Source organism: Mus caroli, chromosome 4, assembly GCF_900094665.2.
Source record: "Mus caroli chromosome 4, CAROLI_EIJ_v1.1, whole genome shotgun sequence".
Taxonomy (NCBI): domain Eukaryota; kingdom Metazoa; phylum Chordata; class Mammalia; order Rodentia; family Muridae; genus Mus; species Mus caroli.
In genome coordinates this window covers 40,850,777-40,872,639 of record NC_034573.1, presented here as the reverse complement: position 1 = coordinate 40,872,639, position 21,863 = coordinate 40,850,777, and the positions used below count along the sequence as shown (strand labels likewise).

General features: G+C 49.2%; 1 protein-coding gene across 1 annotated transcript in view; it reads left to right on the top strand.

Moving 5' to 3' along the window:
* Gabbr2 (gamma-aminobutyric acid type B receptor subunit 2) overlaps positions 1 to 21,863 on the top strand; it is a 328,989-nt gene that overhangs the window by 155,130 nt on the left and 151,996 nt on the right. Inside the window, exon 4 of the mRNA XM_021159700.2 lies at positions 21,190 to 21,291. Coding sequence (XP_021015359.1) covers positions 21,190 to 21,291 — 102 coding nt within the window. The remainder of the gene's footprint in view (positions 1 to 21,189; positions 21,292 to 21,863) is intronic.

The following is a 21,863-nucleotide window of genomic DNA, read 5'->3' as shown; positions in this document are numbered from 1 at the left end:
AGCTCAGTCGTGATGGTTTTCCTAGCAAGTGTGAAAAATTCTGCGGCCAGGAGCAATGTATTCTTCCTGTGTGCTTGGCCTGGAGTGAGCATCCTCCCAGGTCAGTGAGTGTCCCCACCACACCCTGGTGACCAGTAGCTGTCTGTCCCTGGGGCATATTTCAGGCTTATTTTCCAGTCTTATCCACTCTGCCGTCTGACCCTTCCTTCCTTTATTCCGCAACTATCCTGCCTGCTGAAGTGCTTCCAGAGCTGTTAGCGCTTTATTTTTCTTCAAAATTTTTATTTGTCATTCCAAGATATGTTGGAACGAGGCAGATCTGGATTTCCTGCCACCGCCTTCATCCGGTCCCTGTTCAAAAGCCCCTGCCGCTCCCTCGCTCCCTTGCTCGCTAGCTCACAGGGCGCCGCTATCACTTACTCAAGCGAGACGAGGCCCCGATGCAGAACGCGGAGGTAACTGCCAGTTTGTGGCTGATTATACACAGAGATACAATGGACTCTTATTGGAACTTCTGTCTGTGCATCTCTGATTATCTTCCAGGGATGGTTCCTAGAAATAGCACTCGTGCATTTTGAACCTTTTGTGTGTGTTGCCAAATTGTCCTCCGAGAAGATCACACCACTGAGTGCCAGCGCCTCGACGCACATTCTCTCACCCTTGGCAGTGGCTGTTTTAATTTGCATTTCTTTGATTACTATTGAGATTGAATCTCTTTCCTAAGGCTCCTCTTGTTTCTAATTTTCCTTTTGTGAGTTTGGCGGCTCATGTGATTGGCACTTTTCCTGACTGGATCATCCTTCTGTCCCAGGTTGGTGAGCCTGCTTAATACCAGGCCACCCTCCCTTCTCACATTTGTGGGAGGTATTTGCTCATGTTTCAAGTGTCCTTGAACCTTGGCTTTGTGAGTGGACGCGTGGGATTTGTTATTTTATGTGGCTGGGCTTATTGAAACCATTCTCCTCACCTTTAACGCTCCTCATCTTTAACGCTGTGCTCAAAGCCCCCTCATCCCAGGGACTATTATAACTATGTCTGTTTTCTTCTATTGCATCCACTGTTGCGTTCCGCCTTATCTTGAAATTCAGCTAAAATAAATAAATACGTATCTAAAGCATCAAATCCTTTTTCTCCTGCTCCCAGACACTCAATTATTCTTTCGGCATTTAATGACTAGATCTTTCCCAGACTCATTTAAAATGCCTACGCTAAAGTTGACCTTTAGAAAATAACATACATTTCTATATGCTTTTGACCAGTTGCGCAGGGTATAAATGTAGCGCACGCCACAGATGTGATTTTAAACTTTCTGGTGGCTACATTTTAAAGTGTTAGAAAATAAATAGGCAAAATCAACTTTAACAATGTGTTTCTTTTGCTGCAACATGTCCTAAATATTATCATTTCAGCACACGTCACTGACTACGCTCCATGAGGGCTAGGGACCCAGTGGTGCTTAGTAGGGCTGCACCAGCTTGAAGCGTTCTTGCACTGAAGTGTGTTTCGTTGCTCTAACCAATGTGGACCTGGCACTCTGGGTCTTAAGGGGGTTCTCACTGATTCATAGTCTGTGCTTCTTCACTCACAAACTTTATTTTCACCAAATTGATTGTGGTGAGGCTTCCAGAATGCTCTTGATTCTCTTGCCTGAATTCCGGCCACTCTCCGATTGCTCTGCGGCAGACAGGACACCTCTGTGACCCATGGTGCACATTCATAAACACGGAGTTCTTGGCTCACTTGGTTGCTGGCTGGCAATGTTAGCCTCGTTTCCTTTGTGTAGGTTCTCTCCTTGGCTGGTGGGGTTGCTTCTGTGTGTCCTACATTGAGGCCTGCCTTGGGAGATGAGCTCTACTTTCTAGAATATTTTTAAAGTAGTTCTCACTGGCTTATAGGAAAGCTATTGATCTCCCTGCAAGTATCTCTTAGGACTGGTTGCGTTGTATGTATTGCTTCTGGAACTTTCTCCTCTCTCAGTTCCCTTGAGTCTTCTGAGCAGTCATCAACAACATCGACATCAAGAATGAGCCTGCTCTTGGTTCCCTGGACCACATCACCTTTAACTTCTTGGTTCCTCGTTGTGACATCCTGCACAGTTGTTCAGAGCAGAGTGACGGGTTTCTAACTGGTTCCCCAGGGACTGGGTGACTTTCTACATGTCATTTAATTTCCCATGTCTCTGAAGGTGGGGGCATGTTCAGATTACCTCAGGGGCAGGGAGCATTAAAATAGCTAATATGCATAAGTACTCAAGGCTCAGAACAGCAGCACCCGGGGCCACACGCTGTCACTCACCCTTTCTGATCATCTTGAGATGTTCGCTAGACATTCGAGTGACGTCTTCAAATAGTGCTAACACTGAGTACTGCCTCCTAGTGCTTACCTTCAATGAGAACATAGCTGGCAAGGTGTGATGCCTGTCAAGTACTCCTCGCAGTGTCGAGCGAGGTACTGCCCATGTTACTCCATATAGGCAGGCAGATCTTCAACCTAGGAAACTGAGTGCTCAGACTCTAGATTGGTAGCCACATTTTCTTTTCTTCAGTGTACAAGTTGGGAAATGGCAGCCACCGGTCTTCCTGAATTCATCTTATAATGCACTCGTGCAGCACATATTTATGAAGTGCGTTCAGTTCCATTCAGAGGAACACAGCTGAGAACGGACTGGTCCCTACCCATGGGGAGTCTGAATCCTTATGCAGGAAAACAGACAAGGAAGGAAGCAGGCTAGTGGCTCTTATGTGACGTGATCGAAAGTGCCACAGAGATTAGTCAGGTAGTGCCAGGACAGTACTGAGTGTGGTGAGCTGAGAAGGGCTTCCGGGCTGCCTCCAGGTCAGGATGTCATAGGGAGGGGAGCCCCAGACAGAGCAGCTGAGCGGAGATGCTGTCATGGAGGGCCCTGGTGTGAGAAGAGCGTCAGAGGGCATTGTGGCTGGGGCAGACTGAGGAGGGACAAGCAGTGACTGGTTAGGACCCTGGGAGGGAATTTTTAGACCTTTTAAGGGGTTGGCTGATACTTTGAGTCATCACAGACTCTGAGAACACCCTGGTGGTCATTCACAGGCTGGGGACTATCCTGATATGGCCTGAAGTATCTCCTTGGAGACTGGGATGTCTTTCACTTTCTTCATGAAACCCTTTATGAACAGTCTTTCCATTTTGATGAAGTCAGGGTTGTCTTTTGTTAGCTTTGGTCCTCAGCTTTAAGGGGCACTGGCTAATCCAGGGTCACTAGGTTTTATTTTGAGAGTCTTGAGGTTTTCGTTTTAGTTCCTACGGTTAGACCTTTGGTTCCGGCCTTCTCTGAAATGAGCAATGACTCCAGGGCCTGACCCTACACAAAGCTGAGAGAGCCCACCTTCTGCCGTCCTTGCTTCCAGCTGCCACATGGTGGCGCAAGAAGCTCTGGTCTGCCTGGTTACAGCCCCGGCCCAGGGTCCCTGGGCACACTTCCTAGCACCTCAGCTCCAAGAAAGCTCTGAAGTCTTTTCCCTTCCCCTTCCACTCCTTACTCCCCCCTCTCCTCCTCCTCTCCTTTCCCATCCCTTTCTTTCCCCACCTCCATCTACATCGTTAAGAGCCAGAAAGCAGTCTCTTAGAAAGGCTCCTTCCATTTTCCCATCCCAGACTCCGTGCATCTGCTTTATAAAACATCCGTCCTGATTGGTGGAAGGGAAGCAGGGGGAGGGAGCAGAAGTTAAATTTTTGGCGAAGCATTAGCTTATCTTGTCTTGTAAAGAGAATGGCAAAGCCCAGGCCCTTACTGGAACTTCTCTCTGTTCTGCCCCACTCTAGATAATTTCTGCCTGCTTTTCTCTTTAGCGATGTTTGCTCTCAGGACCGTTTCTTTTCTACTTGGGTTTGCACACTTGGTCTTTGCTCTTGGTTCCTGTGAAATGCATTTGCAGAGATGCGTCTGTATTTGATCGTGGTTTTAGCCCACGGTACTGTCAGATAAATGCTGTTTCCTCGCCGCTATAATGAAGTGTTCTGCAGTCTTGTTTAAATTTAAAATACTTAGCCTCTGCTTGTCTAATTTCCAATATAGAAATACAGGAACAGCGATAGCAAGCTCTGGATGTTATGACACCGTTGACCTCTGCTCCCATAACCTCTGATTGGAGGGCAGTTATCCAATTTTACTTTTTACATTGTAGATGCTTCTTGTCAACTGTTATCTAACATATTGATTTTTACTGTGAAAGTACACAGCAGTGACCATGATTTAGCAGTCAAATCCTCACTTAACGGGCTAGCGTCCACTGCCACGTCTTTGAATCACTCTGTCTCTCTAGCACCAGTGTATATTTTATTAGAATTTCAAATATACCATTTATTGTTTTCTGAGTTTCATACATGCAGACAATGTATTCTGATGAAACTCAGCTCCCAGATCCCTAACTCCTCCCAGATCCGCCCCACCCCATCTCAGCTTCATCTTCTCGTTTTGTTGATGGTTTTCAAAACAACCCATTGAGTCCCATTTGTGCTGCCATAGGTACGGGCCATCCACTGGAGAGAAAGCTTACACATACCGGATATGCAGCCAAGATGAGGAGGCAAACCAGAAAGTGATTAAATAAAACAGTAATAATAACCAATATCAGCCCAAGATTTCCTAACAGAGGCCACACCCCTAAAACGCATTCTCCCTGGCCCAAAAGCCATTAACTGCCAATAGCTCCTCAGTTAGAGGTAGGGGCCCCTGAACCCTCCTCCCCATGCTGGGATGTTGACTGACTGGTCTTATGTGGGTCTCATGCAGGCAGCTGTGAGCCCCTGGGTGCAGTGGGCCCATTAGGTCCAAAGACACTGTTTTGGTCTGGTCCTCCTGGACCTCTGGCTCTTACAGTCTTTCTGCTATTCTCTTTCTCAATGGTCCACAAGCCTTGGGAGGAGGGAGTGTGGCATAGATGTTTCATTCCTGTCTCAGTATGTATGAGTGCATCTTTAAGTCGCCAGTGTGAGGATGGTCATGTGACTCTTCTGTCTACTATGTCATTACATAAGTCATAGCTTCCCTCTGTTGTCTTTTTCGAATGACAAATTATCCACCTGTCTTCTTCAAACCTTTCCTGACATTGTATCAAGATTTAGTGTGTCTAGTTGCATATGTAGCAGAGGATGGCCTAATCGGCCATCAATGGGAGGAGAAGCCCTTGGTCTTGCGAAAATTATATGCTGCTGCAGTACAGGGGAATGCCAGGAAGAGGGAGTGGGTGGGTTGGGGAGCAGAGTGGGGGGTGGGGGGGGATATAGGGGACTTTTGGAGAGGAAACTAGGAAAGGGGATAGCATTTGAAATGTAAATGAAGAAAATATCTAATAAAAATTTTAAAAAATAAAAATAATAAAAAATTTAAAAATAAATTTAAAAAAAGATTTAATGACAATGGTTTGGTTGGTTGGTTGGTTGGTTGGTAACAGCCCAGTCCTGTGTTAGCTACTTACAGAATTTTTTATCTGTGAAGCAAAGAAAGAAAATATCACATATCTGATACTTGAATGCTTATTCTAAAACATGACTACCGCTTTTGTCTGAAGAATTTAGTCTTTAAATTTTTTATTAAAGCTCTCTTATAAAATACCTGCAAATAAAACACAGAGAGAGAGAGAGAGAGAGAGAGAGAGAGAGAGAGAGATTAACCAGACCCAAAGGTGCCATCTCAGTGGACTCCTGAATAGTTAGAGCAGTTCTGGAGCTGTGGGTTCATACTGGATTTTATAATTCCAATACACATACCCACACATGCACATATATACCTATATATGCATGCATGCACACACACATACAAGCACGTGCACACACACACGCACACATAGGTGCACATGCACACACACACACACACGCACACACAGGTGCACACTCCAGGACAGGAACAAACCAGAGAAGCATCTTTCTATCGCTTCCTGACCTGTGTCTGTTGCCTGCATCAGTTCTTTCCCATCACCCAAATCCCACCCACCCCCATTCCCCACACTCATATCTTACTGTGCTTACATACATGTGCACACAGAAGGGAGGCTACATGTTTTTGTCTTTCTGAGAGTGTATGACCTTGCTTAATAGACATTCTAAGCTTTTCCATTTTCCTGAAAATATTGTGATTTCATTTTTTAGAGATGTACAGTATTCCATTGTATATTTTCACTCTCCATTTATGCATTCTTTCATATATATTATTTATTTTCCGCATGTTATTTATTAAGTATAAATATGTATTTTTATTATCCATCAGTTTTTCACTATCCGTCTGTTGATGGACAGGTAGACTGATTCCATTTCCTCGCTGTAGTGAATACAGCGACAATAAGCATGACTGATAAACTTGTGTGATATTCATGTGCTTTTCCTAAAACACAACAGCAGCTTTTGTTTGAAGACTTTGGTCTTCCTAGTGTGAAAGTTTTCTTCCATTAGATCTTTCATCATTTCTCTTTTGCTCTAAGACCTTGCCGGGTTGATATTCAATGTCAGCCTGGGCAGATTCAGAGTCACCTAAAGCCCATGCTTCTGAGTATCCTGAGAAGTTGAATTGAGGAGGGTGGTACCGTGGAAACATGGCTGGGTCCAGTCCATAGACTGTGCCCCTGAACTGAATAAAAAGGGGGAAGCCAGCTAAGCACCAGGCTATCAGCACCGGTCACTGCTTTCTGACTGCAGACCAGCTGCCTTCCCTGCCACATGAACTGAATCCTGTATTCCTTAAACTATGAACCAAAATAATTCTTCCCTTCCTTCCTCCCTTCCTCCCTCCCTTCCTCCCTCCTTCCCTCCCTCTTCCTTCCTTCCTTCCTTCCTTCCTTCCTTCCTTCCTTCTTTAAGTTGCTTTTGTCAAGTATTGTCATAGTTACAGAAAAAAAAAATCACCAACACTCGCCCTGGCAGCTGCTTTTTGCTACTTTGTGTCTTCCTCTTTCTCTTACCCTTTATCCCTATGAGTGCTCCTCCCTTTGCTACTTTGTGGCTTCTTTTTCCCACCCTTTATCTCCACCCATCCCGCCCCTTTCATGCTCTATCACTATATAAGAAAGAAAGAATGAGAGAGAGAGAGAGAGAGAATCACTAAATAATTTCCTTCTTCTTTTTCCTTCTTTGAGCACAACTAACAAATCACAACCAACACCCCTGAATGACCAACAACCACCCACACCGCCCATGAGGCTCTAACATTTATACACCCTCTGAAAAGTTTCCAGAATTCCAGCTGTCCCACAGCCGCAGAAACTATCCACAGCTGGCAACACCACCATTCTGCTAGAGCACGAGGCAAATCACAGTCAGCTGCAGAAGACAGTCTGAAGCAGCCCCATATCCGCACACCTGAGGTTAAAACGAAACCACATTCTTATATGTCAGTGTTTTTAAGAAACCAAATTCCAGAATTCACACTCACACCGCCCCCTTGGGAGCCCCTAATTCCAGAATGAGTCTCTGTAGTTCCTCTCTGCTGCTCTTCTCGCTCTGGCATCCCAACCTCCACCCTTGCTGATGTCCAGGAGACTTTACCTCCTAGAGATCTCAGGTTATCTTGCACACAGCTGTCAGTGCTCTGTAACTAAGGTTTGCTTCTGGATGCCTCTAATGTGTCTTAACTCTCAGATTCAGTAATCTAATTCATCTCCTGCCGTCATTTTCTCAGCTCTGCTGGGGTCCTTTGAATTTCAGTTTCTTTCACTGTATCATTTCCAGCATTTCAGAGTTCTGGTTTGCTTTCATCTCTGAAGCACAGAACTGATGTGACAGTTTCCTTTTACTTCCGGTAGCAAATCTGTTCGTTGACAAGCCCTTCCTCTGCTCATGTTCACTGTTTTTTATGGCTCACGGCCTCCGAATCCTCCCTGACCTGGGACGCCCTGGCATCCGTGAACTTTCCCTGGGTCTCCATGGTTTTAGCTGCCTCTGCTGAACTTTCACTTGAGTCTAAGACAAAACTCAAAGCCAGAGACAGAGAGCTGAGGGCCAAGGAGTCACATGGTGCTGAACTGTCTCAGCTACTCATGGTTTCTCCTTGTAGGTGGGGAACAGCTGCTCCAGATGTTCAGGGTCACTCTTGGCCTCTGCCCTTGCTCTTTTGCCTGTGGTGTCTTGCAAGACACCGTGGAGAAACTAAATTTGGACAGCTCTGCTTGCTTGTTATTAGACGGCATAGCCAAACTCTTGGCCTCTGCCCTTGCTCTTTTGCCTGTGGTGTCTTGCAAGACACCGTGTAGAAACTAAATTTGGACAGCTCTGCTTGCTTGTTATTAGACGGTATAGCCAAACCATTGCTGAAGGCAGGTGGGCCGTGTGATGAGAAGGGGGCTCCTCCAAGTGGGTCCGTACCCCCTGCCGCAGCCCAGGGTCTATCTTCCTGAGCAACACCCTGCTGTGGCCCAGCCTGTCCTCTGGTGCCCAGCTGCCCATGGTAGGCTATGTGGTCAGTGACCACCCCCAGCCCCAGGACACTCTCCCTCCCCACAGCACAGTGCCCCCTGCTCAGGAAGCAGGGCTGTGAGTCAGCGTTCAATCTGGTTTCCTTGGCATCGTACCTCTCTGAAATTCCTCAAAATTGCTGGCATGTTGATGCTTCTCGCTCCTCTTTTTCCAACACTGAAGCAGATTCTCCTATTTTTGTAACTACCTTGCAGGGTCCTTTCTGTCACTTGCAGAAGGGGGTAGCTTAGGTGGGAGGTGGACATCTGTGCTCAGCTATCCTGTCGTTAAAACGGCCTCTCGCTTTGCACAGTGGTGTTCAGGCGGATGAGACGTCTTAGGCGATTCCTGTTTCGTGGCCCTATTTAATGTCTTGCCCTATACTGGCCCTCATCACATCATCTGGCTTTATAATTTAGCCTTTTGTTTTGTTTTTGTTGTTGTTGTTGTTTTCCTGGGCATATCCCCTCTCCCTCTCAAATCCCAAGTTAGCATCCCCTCTGAGGAGTGATTCTTCCACCAAACATGGCTGCCAGGCTCTGGCAACCTGATCCATATCCCGGCCTCCAGTGATATTGATGGAGCTTCCCACATCCTCCCTGCCCTGCCAAGGTCACGACCTTCATGTGGAAACAGCAGAAGCTGTTCCTGGCCTCCTGGTCCCCATGTGCCCCCCTCAGCAGCAGTGTGTTTCACTGGAGAGCCGTTTCGGATCCTTCTGGCATATCCCGGCTTTGCTTGTGAATCAGCAGTAAGGCAGCAGGCGGTGGAGGGGTGGGGTGCAAAGGCGCCCCAGGTTGGCTTGGCAGCCTGCCCCAGAACCCAGCACATCACACAATTTGCTGTGCCCAGCCTGTGAACAGCTGCCTCTGGCCCTCTCTGGGGAGTTACCAAGCTGCCACAGCTGCTCCTTCCCGGGAGTAGTGAAAAGATCTCTCCCACCAGAGGCTTCTGCGCATCCCTTTGGGGTTTCACGGGGTGCAGGCAAGCTTGTTCCTGCAGAGAGACCACACCTCTTGGGTTTAGGTCAATGGCATTACTGTAGCTTGCCCTGCAGTAACTGAACCGAAAGCATGCTGTCTTATCCGCTCTTTGATCATATCCCTGATAGTGACCACTGTCCCTCACACCTGGCACGAATAATCTTACTTTTAAATTTACAACCCACCTGGGGTAAGCTGTGGAGGTAACTTTTTTTTTTTTAAGAAGAATTCTCTTGTTCACCTGGAGTGGCCAGGACAGAGGGCTACAAGTAGAGCCATGGGTCTCCCTCACAGACTGCAGCAAGCACAAACCACGGGCTCTAGGGTCTGCCAACCATGACTGGCATCTTCGAGTCCAGCTCCTGGTCTAGAAAAAGTGATTAGCACACAGCCGTACTCACTGCTTCTCGTGTTGCCTACGGCTTCTCTTGTAATACAACAGCAGAACTTAGTTGGGACAGAGCCCAGAAGGCCTGTGAAAACTAAATATTTATGCTCTGGCCCCTTGCAGAGGAACCTGGCTTTCCCTTGCTGTTGTGGACCATAGGAAGAAATCAGACTAAAGTTAGGTCCTGGGTTCAGTGTTTTCTAAGCTGTGTGATCTTGGGCAGCTGCCTTGACCTCTCTGTGTCTTATTATACTTGCCCACACATTGCTTATAACTATGCCTTTTAAGTCTACACCAGTGGCCAGAAGTAATGTCCTGGCATGAGTGAGGGACTAGAGGGATGGGGGCACTAAAGGCACAGGTCCTAAACACCCTCAGGTCCTAAAGCTGCCCATATTCCTAGGACATCTTATGGCTGCTTGCCCCCTGGGCTTCCCCACCACGCCTGTGCAGTTAGTTCATCAGTTTGCAGGGAGAGTTCATTGGGTTGAGTCTGTGACCGGGAACCCCAGCGCCATTTCCTTTTTCCATCTATCCTAGGTGGTCTGCCTTCTCCACTCTCTCTTCTGCCTCCCTCTAGAGTGCTCTGGAATTTCTACCTAGGCCCTCCTCTAATCACCCGGACGAAGGTGACATAGACTCTTTTCTAGACTCCCCTTTGGACACCAGGCACTCAGTGACACATCACAGGCAGCAGGTGTCTCATTCAACCATGCAGATGGCTCACTGATGCAGGCTATAGTTCTGAGACCTTCCAGGGAGGTGCGAGGCTTCCAGACCCCCTGCACACAGCCCAAGGCGGATGGGTGAGTGAATAAGCCACAATATATGGTCCTGCCTTTCAGATTTGCATCCCAAACGGAAAATTTTACTCGGGCCTTGCAGAGTAGATGTGACTCCCAGTTCCTAGTGAAGTTGCACTGTCCAAACTGCTCAGCTCAGCATATTCTGGGCCCTGCAGCCTGCTCAGCACTCGGGGCGGTGTCCACCCAAGACGCACACTCAGCACCTGCACGGGATGAGGCCGGCTCCAGGCTCTAGGCCAGGGCATAGACAGGTTGTCATTCCTAACCTTGAGGGAGCTGAGACAGCTCAGCTTCTCTATCGAGGAGCAGCGGGGAGCTGCATATGAGTGGACTTCCTGGTTACAGAACCAGGTAGCCGAGCCGCAGGGAGGGCATCCGAGGGCCAGAGCTGAGCCTGGAGTCCCCAGAGGACGTCATGGGAAGGAGCTGTTTACATGGGGCTCTGGTGGCCTGAGCACGTATGATGTAAAAGAACCGTATGGTTCATCACGAGATGTGAGCCTAGGCATCAGGCTATCCTTTGGAGACCTGCACCTGCAAAGGGAGAGGTCTACAGTTTAGGGCCCTGAAGGAGGCGTGGCATGTTGGGAGGAATCAGAAGAGAGCAAACTTCACAGAAGTATTTTGGGCAAGGCTTGGGGAACCAATTGGGCTAATGAGACCCCAAGGACCAGCAATGGTGGGAGTCAGGACCACCACCAGGTACCCTTGAGGGCAGCAGGAGGAGCCAAGCTGGACAGGGCTGGGATCCAAACAAAGAAAGAGGAGCCAAGCAGAAAGATCCTTAACTTTTAACTCTTCCTCTTCCTTGCCCTCAGACTCTGGCTGGGGCCTCTCTCAGGCCTTCTGGTGCCTGCTGGGCTCCTGCTACCCTCCGACCCCTGCTGAGACCTCTCATTAGCCCTCCAGTGCCTGCTGAGACCTACCATTGGCCTTTCTACATCTGCTGATATCCTGGCCCTCTGATACCTTCTGGGGTCCTTTTGGCCCTCTGCTTCCTGCTGGGATCCTATTGGCTTTCTGAATCCTGTTGGCCTCCTATTGGTCCTTAGACCCCTGCTGGCTCCCATTGGCTCTCTGACTCCTGCTGGGCCACCCATTAGCCCTTACACTCCCGGCTTCCATTGTTTTTCTGATGCCACTTGAGACCCCCCATCAGCCTAACCTAACTGAGAGTCTTAGAACAAGTCAGATCAAGAGGTGCCACTCATTAAAGTCAAATTCCAGAGAGGGCAGGGCAGGACAAGCTGGAGAGTGTGAGTGGGGACAAGTGTTGGATTTCAGCAAGATACAGCCCGGTAAGGGCCCTGGGCATAGGGGCTTCCATGTTCTTTTCTGCAAGTCAAGCCACGCAGGCTAGACCAGTCACTGGGTGTGCTGCCTTGGAGAAGGGATATGAGATCCTATGAAGCCGACCATTTTAGTCACGGGTGAATCATAGCAGAGAGGGGAATGGGAGCCTTCCTATAGAAGGTTCTAGATATAATGTCCACGGCAGTGCCTAGGAAAGATGGAGTTTAAACTGGAAAGTCAGACTGGGACACCCTAAAAGGGTGACAATGGATTTGTAAGAATGCGAGGAGGGAACTCAAACTTGAGGAACTATCTTATAGAGAAGAGGGCAGGTCCTTGGCACAGAGTTTAAAGGGGGAGAGGAAGCTGCCACCGGAGGAACTGGGACATCAGACAGAGGGGTAGATGCCACAGGAGGAGCTGAGGGTCTCCACAGGAAGTAACTTCACTGCTCCCACGCAACTGTCCGGAGTTCTCCCTCTCGGCCTTTAGTCTCCAGCACTCAAGTATGAATGAAGTATGGCTTGATGCCCCCCACGCGCCCCTCCCATAATTCACTCACTTCTCATAGGCTTCCTGTGGGCCTTGACGCACAGGATGTGTCGATGCAGAGGATGTGATCTGAGGGACCCAAGGGCTTGTGTGTGGAAAGGAACGTGGGCCCACCCTGCCAGGGTCAGCTGTTTACAACCCAGCTCCAAGCCCAAGACCCTACCAAGGAACTCTGGAGTCCAACACGCTTTGGCCCACTCTCCCATCTGTGTTCTTGTTCTTCATAATAGAGAACAAACAGACAGGGACAGACAGACCTGGGACAGGCAGGGTGTCATGATGGAGAGAAAAAGCGGGTTCCTTTCTGGCAGCCCAGACTGGGGTGTGAGTGATGCAAGACACAGCTGCATCTGCTCTCTCACGAGGCTGCACACGGAGGATCTAACGCACGTCTACGTGGAGTGCTATCCTCTGGATATCACATGACTATCGTCCTCTTCAACTCTCAACACATGTGATTAACCACATGACACCTGCACAAAAGTGGGCCCCACCTCTGTCTCACTTTGTGGGAGGTGGGGATGTGGGACGCATGGGGATGCATAAGCGGTCAGTGGCTGCGAGACTGAGACGTTTGCTTCAGAGCATCTTGTGTGCTGTTCTGGTTCCCATAAACTCTGATTAAAAGTCATTGTAGGGCTGGAGAGATGGCTTAGTGGGTAAGTGATTGACACCCCTTAGAGTCCCAGCACTGGGGTATGGAGACAGGAGAATCTCAGGCCAGCCACTCTAGTCAGTTGATATACCCTAGTTCAATAAAAGACTAAGAAAATGAAGGGGAAGGTGTCTGATGTCATTTGAATATACACAAAGACATACATGAACACGCACATACACACACACACACCTCTAAATGAACAAGATTCTTGGCCCACGAGGCTCCGTTCTAGTGGGACAGTTTCTTTGGTCTTTGTTGCTGTCCTCTCTGGGATAAGCAGACATGTGTTCATTATCCAGAAAAAGTCCACAGTGTGCATTAGGGCTCTCTAGAAGAATAGACCCAATAGAATGAGCTTATTACACAGGGGTTATTAGATTGGCCTACACCGCACAGGCTGGGTAGTCGAGCAATGGTTGTCTGCGTGCTGGAGAGGCTGAGAACTTGTTAGATGCTCAGTCCACAGGCTGGATGCCTCGGCATTCACAGTGCAGGCCTGGAGGTCGCTGCAGAGCTGCTGTCCTCAGACTGCATAGGAAGGCTGAAGAAGCTGAGTCTGAATGTCTTTGGAGGATGGCGGCAGCAACAGCAGCAGCAGCGGCGGCAACGGTAAAGCAGATGCACAGGTCAGCATGGAGCAAAGGCACACAGATGAAGCAGCACCACTTTTCCTTTGGTCCTCTTTACACCTTGCCCCCTTGGGAAAGACTCAGCCCACCTCGGAGAGGGTCTTTCCATCTCAACGAATCCTTCAAGGAAACAAACCCACACAGATCCCATCAAGTTCACAGCCAAGGTGAACCACCACGTCCTGCATCTTCACTTATACTTGTCCCTACATTTTTTCATGAAGGCTCAACTCCAGCTACACAGTATAAAGCACTAACTGATCTGGAAGTAGGTTGTTCTGTGTCCCCACAGGAACACCGTTCTGCCACAGGAAGTACTTCTACAAGAATTTAAGCGCATGTGCCAAATCTTAAGTGGGGGTGAGAGGGTGGGAGGAAAGAGATGTCAGGGGGCAAACAATCAAACAAAAAATAACCCTCATGGTCGCCCAGAATTGCTTCAGCAACCTTAACATTCAAAAAGAACAGTGAGTGGGGTAAGCATAGTGTTGAAAAACCATCAACGTTGATAAGGGAAAGGAAGCCTCATGTTTAGTGTCCAGTGTCTACATGCATGCCTGCAGTGATGGGGAGCTCACTACCTCATTCATTGTCACTAGAAACTTTTCTTCTTCATCATCTTCATCTTCTATGTCATTATCTGCTTCTCCTGCCTCTGCTTCCTCCTCCTTCTGGTTTGGGGCCAGAATCTCCTTCTAACTGTTGGCTCACTGGCTGCTGAGGGCGTCCAGACCAGGCATCCCCTCTTCCTGTGACAGCTCTTCCATTTTGAAGCCATCCATCTCTTCCTGCCTTGATCATCTCTGTGCTAATTTTCTAATTAGTTTAAATTAATGGTAGTTCCTGGGGAGCTGAAGCCCCACTAAAAAGTGACCTGAATTATTCAGACATTGGGACGTTTCAAAACCTATTTAGCCTAATTAGCATCTTAACTCTGTCGGCTCCCTCAGCATTGAAGGAGCCGTATTTGAACACGCTCCGTGTGTTAATGGATTTTTCTTGAATGAACTGTTTAATCAAGTGAAGACACATTTCATGAATGAATAGAAGTAAATCTATAATTATACGTTTTAGTCAGGTAAGTGGAGTGACATTTCAGCACAATCTGTCGCTATATATAGTGGTACATTTGAATGACAAAGTAGGTCACCTCGGCTTCCGTAGGAGAGCTGGGGACTCACTTTGCTCTGAGTTCATTTCTAACCTAATTAGGATGTTCAGGCTTACAAGTGCAGGTGGCTCTGCCGCCATCTTCACCTGGAGCACTGTCTTTCTGGATGGTTCTTCAGCTGGGACAGTGACCTCCCTGGGGATGATGTCCTGGAAATGGCTGGCCATCAAAGCTAAGTGTCTAGAGGTCTCTGGCCCTCCTGTGGCCTCCTGTCCTTGGCTGCCAACTTCACTGGCTCTAAACCTGCCCTGCTTGAGATCAGTGTTTCAAGAAAAGATGTAGCAATGAGATGAAGAGGTCAGGAGAGGGCTGGGGAGGGCAGGGGAAGGCAGGAGAGGGTGGGAGAGCTCAGAAGAGGGTAGGAGAGGGAGGGGAGGGCAGGAGAGGGTAGGGGAGGACAGGGAAAGGGCAGGGGAAGGCAGGGGAGGGTGGGAGAGGGCAGGAGAGGGAAGGAGAGGTCAGGAGAGGGCAAGGGAGGGCAGGAAATGGCAGGGGAAGACAGGAAAGGGGAGGGGAGGGCAGGGGAAGGCAGGAGAGAGTGGGAGAGCTCAGAAGAGGGCAGGAGAGGGAGGGGAGGGCAGGAGAGGGTAGGGGAGGACAGGGAAAGGGCAGGGGAAGGCAGGGGAGGGTGGGAGAGGGCAGGAGAGGGCAGGAGAGGGAAGGAGAGGTCAGGAGAAGGCAAGGGAGGGCAGGAAATGGCAGGGGAAGACAGGAAAGGGGAGGGGAGGGCAGGGGAAGGCAGGAGAGGGTGGGAGAGCTCAGAAGAGGGCAGGAGAGGGCAGGGGAGGGCAGGAGAGGGTAGGGGAGGACAGGAAAAGGCAGGGGAGGGTGGGAGAGGGTAGGAGAGGGCAGGGGAAGACAGAAGGGGGTAGGGAGAGGGCAGGAGAAGAGCCCCATCTGTGAGGAAGAATGGGACCCTGGCTTTGGAGAGGGTGGAGCCCCTGCCTTGGTCTTCAGCTGAGAACTTTATTCCCCAAACTCAGAGCACAGTGACTTATGCAGCTCACCAGACTCACCAGGAAAGTCTTCATCCCTGAGGCTTGGCAGTATTTCCAGTGACTGACCAGTGCAATCTTGAATGCACCCTGATAGACGGTCATGGGCCAGGGCTGCCACTCAGCCACACCCTGGTTCTCCATCTCTGGTAATGAGGGAGATGATCGCTGCTTATTGTCTAAAGCTGCTGGGATAATGTTTTCCACAGCAACGGAAGGCAAATACATATTATCAGTTACCCTGGATGTCACTGTAACTTGTGGTTTCTGGCAGCTTCCCATTCTCCCCTGGTCCTTGCTTTGGAATCTCTCACCTGGATAATAGTATCATGAGTGCTCATGTGATCTTTAATTTATATTAAAGATCACAACATCTTTAATATAAATTATAAGGCCCAGATGCTGTAGCCCCACCCACCTCTCCTTTCTTTCTTGTGTCATTCCAACACTGGCGCCCAGCCCTTCTTTTAGGCTCCATTTTAATTCCAACTTCAATAGTCTTCTAGTTTCTGTACCAGCTTCCTCCACCACAGGACCTTTGCACATGCTGCTGCTGTAGTTGGATACTTCCTGCTCCTCTTCTTGGCCTGGCTCTGCCTCTGCCTCACTAAACTCAAGAGCCTCAGCAAGTACACACACATTCCCCAGAGAAGTCAGCTGAGGAACACCTCCCACACCCACTCCACAGAGAGAGACCCAGGGCAATGAGTAGCTCAGCTCCAGGTTAGGAGTCCATCACCGGCTTCCCAGTACCTGAGCAGAAGAGATGCCAATGTCAAACATGAATGAGCATAAAACAAATCCATGGGGTGGCAGAAGCACACAGATTTCATCCCTGAAAATCCAGAGTCCTTGGAAGCCGTTAGAGAAAGCATGAAGCCCCAAAGCCAGTTAGTGGTGGGAAAGGAGGGAAGATTTCCGCCCCAGTGGGAGACCTGACTGAGGGGCTGCAAATGTCCCTCCCCAGCTGCCTGAGCTTTATCTTAGGGTTTCTGAACTTGGACTCGATATTGCCTTGATGGAGGTCAGGCATCCGAGGCTGCTGTGGAGGATTGGTGGGGACACAAGGGACCTCACTGGCTCTATGTGTGGGCAACAGAACACGGTGGAGACAGGAGTCTGGCAGGACAAGTCTTCACAGAACCCAAAAGCAATGTAGTGGAATTACTGGGAGATTTCCACATTGGTCCATATGGCCCACCATAAGGTTGTAAGCTTGCTTAAGACATGATGGGTCTCTTGGAGGTGATTTTCACGATTGAATTGTGTGGTTCTCCTGAGTGCACCTCCTCGGTGCACTGTCCTGTCAAAGCATGCCTGGTAGGAGTGGTCAACCTTGCCATGATACAAGCATGATTTCTGTTCTGTAGACACAGACTGGGATTTGTTAGTTTGTGTTGCTGTCTTGTTAATCTTTCCTGGTGATGTTTAATAGAATACTCTCCCTGTGCAGGGAGCAGCAGCCACGTGATGCCAGGGACAGCCAAGCCTCCGGGATCCTTGGCCTTTGAAGCGTATGCCCCATTCTCTTATGGTTTTCCACTTTCTCGGTTTTGAACTCACCCACCCCATCGTACATCAATCAGCATCTTCGTTTCATCTTCCAGGGAATGAAGAGTTCTCACTTTCCCCAGAAGAACATGTTCTTGCTTTTATTAAATAGAAGCGAAAAGGATCATAGATTCAGAGACTCCAGACTAGAGCAAGCAGCTCAGACTCTGGCCTGTCACCCAGGAGAACCTGCAGGTCCAGGGCAAACCTGGGCATTTGGGAGACTAAGCGGCTGGCCTTCCAGTCCCCATGTGAGAGTGGGGGACCGGTCCTTACATCATTTTTTCCTGAACTTCGTATCTTTGAAGATGCCCTCTACTGTTGCTTCTCTTCCCTTGCGATCCCTAAAAGTCCCTCAGAATAAATACCCAGGCTGAATGCAAAGGCCAAGGAGCTGATGCAAGGGGGTGGGGGAAGCAATGGCTGGCAGTGCCAGCTGACAGTGCACCTGAGTCTGTTCTGAAGCAGCAGGCTGGAGTGTGAGAAGATCACCAGTCTGGGCACCGCCCCCTTGCTTGCTCATAGGTGAAAGAGGTGGGGGCTCAGGATGAGATCACCTTTAGGGTGGATTTGTTTGTTTGCCAAACAAAACTTAATACAGGCTTCACACCTTCCCTGACACACTCACAGAAACCCCAACCAGTGGATTCTTTCTCACTTTCAAGCAAGGCCCAGAACTCTGCAGCATACAAAGGCATTCCACAGCCCATGCTGAGCCTGGAACCCAATCTGTGAGCTATTAGCACACTGCCATTTGTTTCAGGTGAGAGGAAAGAGATTCAAGGGAAGCAGGGTCACCTCTCCAATTGTGGGTAACACACAGAGCTGGGCCTTGACTGTGCCTGCCCCTTGGGGAGCACACTGATTTGCATGGCCAGGCAGTCATGCCTCCCCTCCCCCATACAAGCACCACTGAGCTGGAAGCCTTGAGGACACATCGCTGAGCTTTGAAGGCAAAGGCAGCATTCGCCCGTCTTAGTCTCTAGCCTTCTAGCAAAAGCAGAGGCAAAAGCCATAGCAGGGGCTCAAGTGGAGCTTGGGGGGAGCATCTGTCTGGCATGCCCCAGGCCTGCTGTGCCCATCGCCCTCCACTGTGTGATAAAGCCCCACCTCCAGCAGTAATTAAGGAAGGGTTGTTTGGGCTGATGGCTGTAGAGGCATCACAAGGAGCAGAGAGAAAGAACTGGACATGGCAGAAGCTATAACTTCTCAGAGTAAGGCTCCATGTTCTAAAAGGTGCTTAGTTCATCCAACAAACCAGGGTGCAAGCAATAACCCCAGACAATGGGGGTGCTTCTTCCTGTGGCAAAACATCCCTCATGAAACACCTCAAGCACCTGGAAAACTCTAGAACAAAATAAACACCAGGACCACCAGGCAGAGTTCATAACTCGAGTTCATAACTCTCTGCACCTCTCCCTCAAGGGACTGAAGCACGCACGGCAGCCAGCAGGTCACACTGGCCCTTTGGCCCCCTTCCTTGGCGGTGGCTTCCTGGCCAGCGACATGCAGAGCCAGATCGTAAATAAATAAATAAATAAATAAATAAATAAATAAATAAACATGTTGATATATGCTCCAGATGGATCTTCTGACTGTTGACATAAGAAAGTTTGTTTTTCTGGAGGTAACGCATACAGAACATCACATCTCCCCACCATGGCCATTTGTAAGTACGCAGCATCAACACGGGCCTTCACGAATTACGTCACTGCAGTGTTATACCTCTCCTGAACCTTTGCACCACCCTAAACTGAGGCTCCGAGCCCGTTAAGCACCAAATCCTATTCTATGTGCCTGCCGCACCCCAAGCCCCCACGACCAACCACCCCGCCATGAACATCCCATCTGACTATTTGGCTACTCCAGGTCCCCTATGTAATTGTGGTTCTGTATCCACGTTTCTTTGGATTAACCCATATTTTAACATATGCAGAATGCCAATTGTTTTTAAGGCTGTCACTCCGGGTATGCACACCACGTGTTTCTGTGTCCCTCCAGCAGCAAGTCTGTAGATTGCTGTCACCTTTTGCTGTTGTGATGCATGTCCTGTGAACATGGGTGTTACAGTTGAAAGGTACAATCTCTACCATGGTCTCATGGGTTTGACTACTTGGTTCCTCATCCAGAGTTCCATTATGGAGCCTTTAAGAGATGGAGCCTAGCTGAAGGAAGTGGGTCACTGGGGGGCAGGCCTAGAGGGTTGAAACCCAGGTCACAGTTCTGGCCTGAGCTCTCTTGGCTTCCTAGTCTGCTCCCTTCACACACTGCTGCCATGAACTCACGCTTCATTGTCTGCCATGGTGGACTGTACCCTCTTAGACTGTGAGCCATCCTCAAAGCCTTCCTCAGCGGTGGAGATGACTCAGTGATTAAGAGCGCCTGCTCCACTTCCAGAGGACCCCGGTTCTCTGGGCAGCTCACAAGCACCTATAACTCCAGTTCCAGGGTATCTCTATGGGCAACTGCACACACACACACACACTCTCTAAATAGACACATGATAGATAGATAGATAGATAGATAGATAGATAGATAGATAGATAGATAGATAGATAGATGATAGATAGAAATGGTAAGCATGAAAGGTAAAAGCCTCCCTCATTTCAGTTGTTCTATTATACTTTGCTGAGAAAAGCAGTGGATAGAAGGAGTGTATGAGACAAGTCCCTGCTGTAATTTCTTGTGGTCCTTATTCCCAGGAGTGGGGTTGCTGGAGCAGATGGTAATAGAGCTTTGGTTTTCTGAGGCACCACCCTCCTGTTTCCCAGAATCTTGAACCACTCACTGTACATTCCCGAGGTGGTTCACAAGGGCCCCAGGAGGTTCCTGTCCTCACAAATGTGTGTTTCTGTCTGCTTCTGATAATGGCCATCTCAGCAGAGTGAGCGACATGAGCTTTTCACGATCTCCTCCTCTTAGGCTCTAAGAGGGGAAGGTCACAAGCAAATCAGAAACAGCAGGCCCCAGAAGCTGGGTCCAGACTCTCACCTACTCCTCAACAGCCCCATGGCATGGGCTTCGTTATTGCATGTTCAGAGCACTGAGCTATGGCTTCCAGGCAGATATGCTCTTCAAATTTGTTCTGTTTAATCCAAACTTTAAACAAAAGTCAACACTAGAAAATATGAGGGATTTTTCTATTGTAAAAGCCTGGATTTTTTTTTTATTTCTTCTCCCAAAGTGTCCTGAGCCCACTTCTAGCATAGCAATGCAACAGCAGTGGTTGTCCTTAGAAGGCCCTGTGGTCTCTAGGGTGCCACAGTACCCCAGAAACTGCTGATGTCTGCCCACGAGGACATGGCAGTTGGCAGCCTTCTGCCGTATAGGCATATGCACAACCAGTAGGTTTGAACCTCACCGTTTCTACCACAGTCTGCTCCGTACTGGTCCTCTGGGAGTCTTGGCTATGTCTTCACTACAATAGAAAGTCACACTGGAGTTTATACTGCAAAACATAAACAAGGTATCATTAGACAGCCTGATGTGGGCCAGGCAAGATGGGATGCTGGCCGGTAAATATCTTCATCTTGCCTCTTGTAGGTCAGGCTGAGCAGTCCCAGCCCTCTATGGCACTGTGTCGAAGTGTCAGGTGTAGGACGTTGCTTCCTGCTGTCTCTCAGTGCAGTTCTCTCTTCTGTCTCTCAGTGGCGAGGAAAAAAATGGCTCCCCAGCTCAGCCAGTGCTGACGATGCCGTCCTTCCTGGCAACAGCCCACCCGAGTTCTTTGTTTGTCTGTCCACAGGTGAGGAACGACCTGACTGGGGTTCTGTACGGGGAAGACATTGAGATCTCAGACACGGAAAGCTTCTCCAATGATCCCTGCACCAGCGTCAAAAAGCTCAAGGTAGGTGCAGCCTGTCAGTAGGCTTCCTCTTATCAAAGACTGGGAGCCAGGAGCTATCTGTCCCATCAAAAAACACTTCTGTTAGGGCTAAAAGCCCATCTCCTGATCCATCCGGCACCGCTTACTCTAGGAACAGAGGGAGACAACTTGAGGTTCCCCTGTTGTAACTATGTTGTAACCTTTCACCATCACTGCAAAACCTTGGTCCCTCTCCTGGGCTCCCAGAGAGCCCTATCCCTGTCCTCCGGTTGGTCACAGCATAGCCAGGAAGAAGGTCCACTCTCAAGGGAAGCAAGGGATTTAGGGCAAAAGGAGGGAGATGTGACTCATGGCACCAGGGGGAGGGGTCAGACCTGACTCTAAGGAAGAGAGCACTGGACAGAGGCCAAGCAGGATCCAGGGCTGCAGGGAAGGAGGGCTGCAGGGAGGGAGGGCTACAGATCCAAGGATGGCCAGCATGCTCTGCTGTGGGAGCACCAGAGTTCCACAGAGCATGTGGCACTGAGGGAAAGGAGTGATACAAGGTTGGAAACGGAGTTCTGGGCCAGTTCCCGACAGCCAAGCCCTCGGCT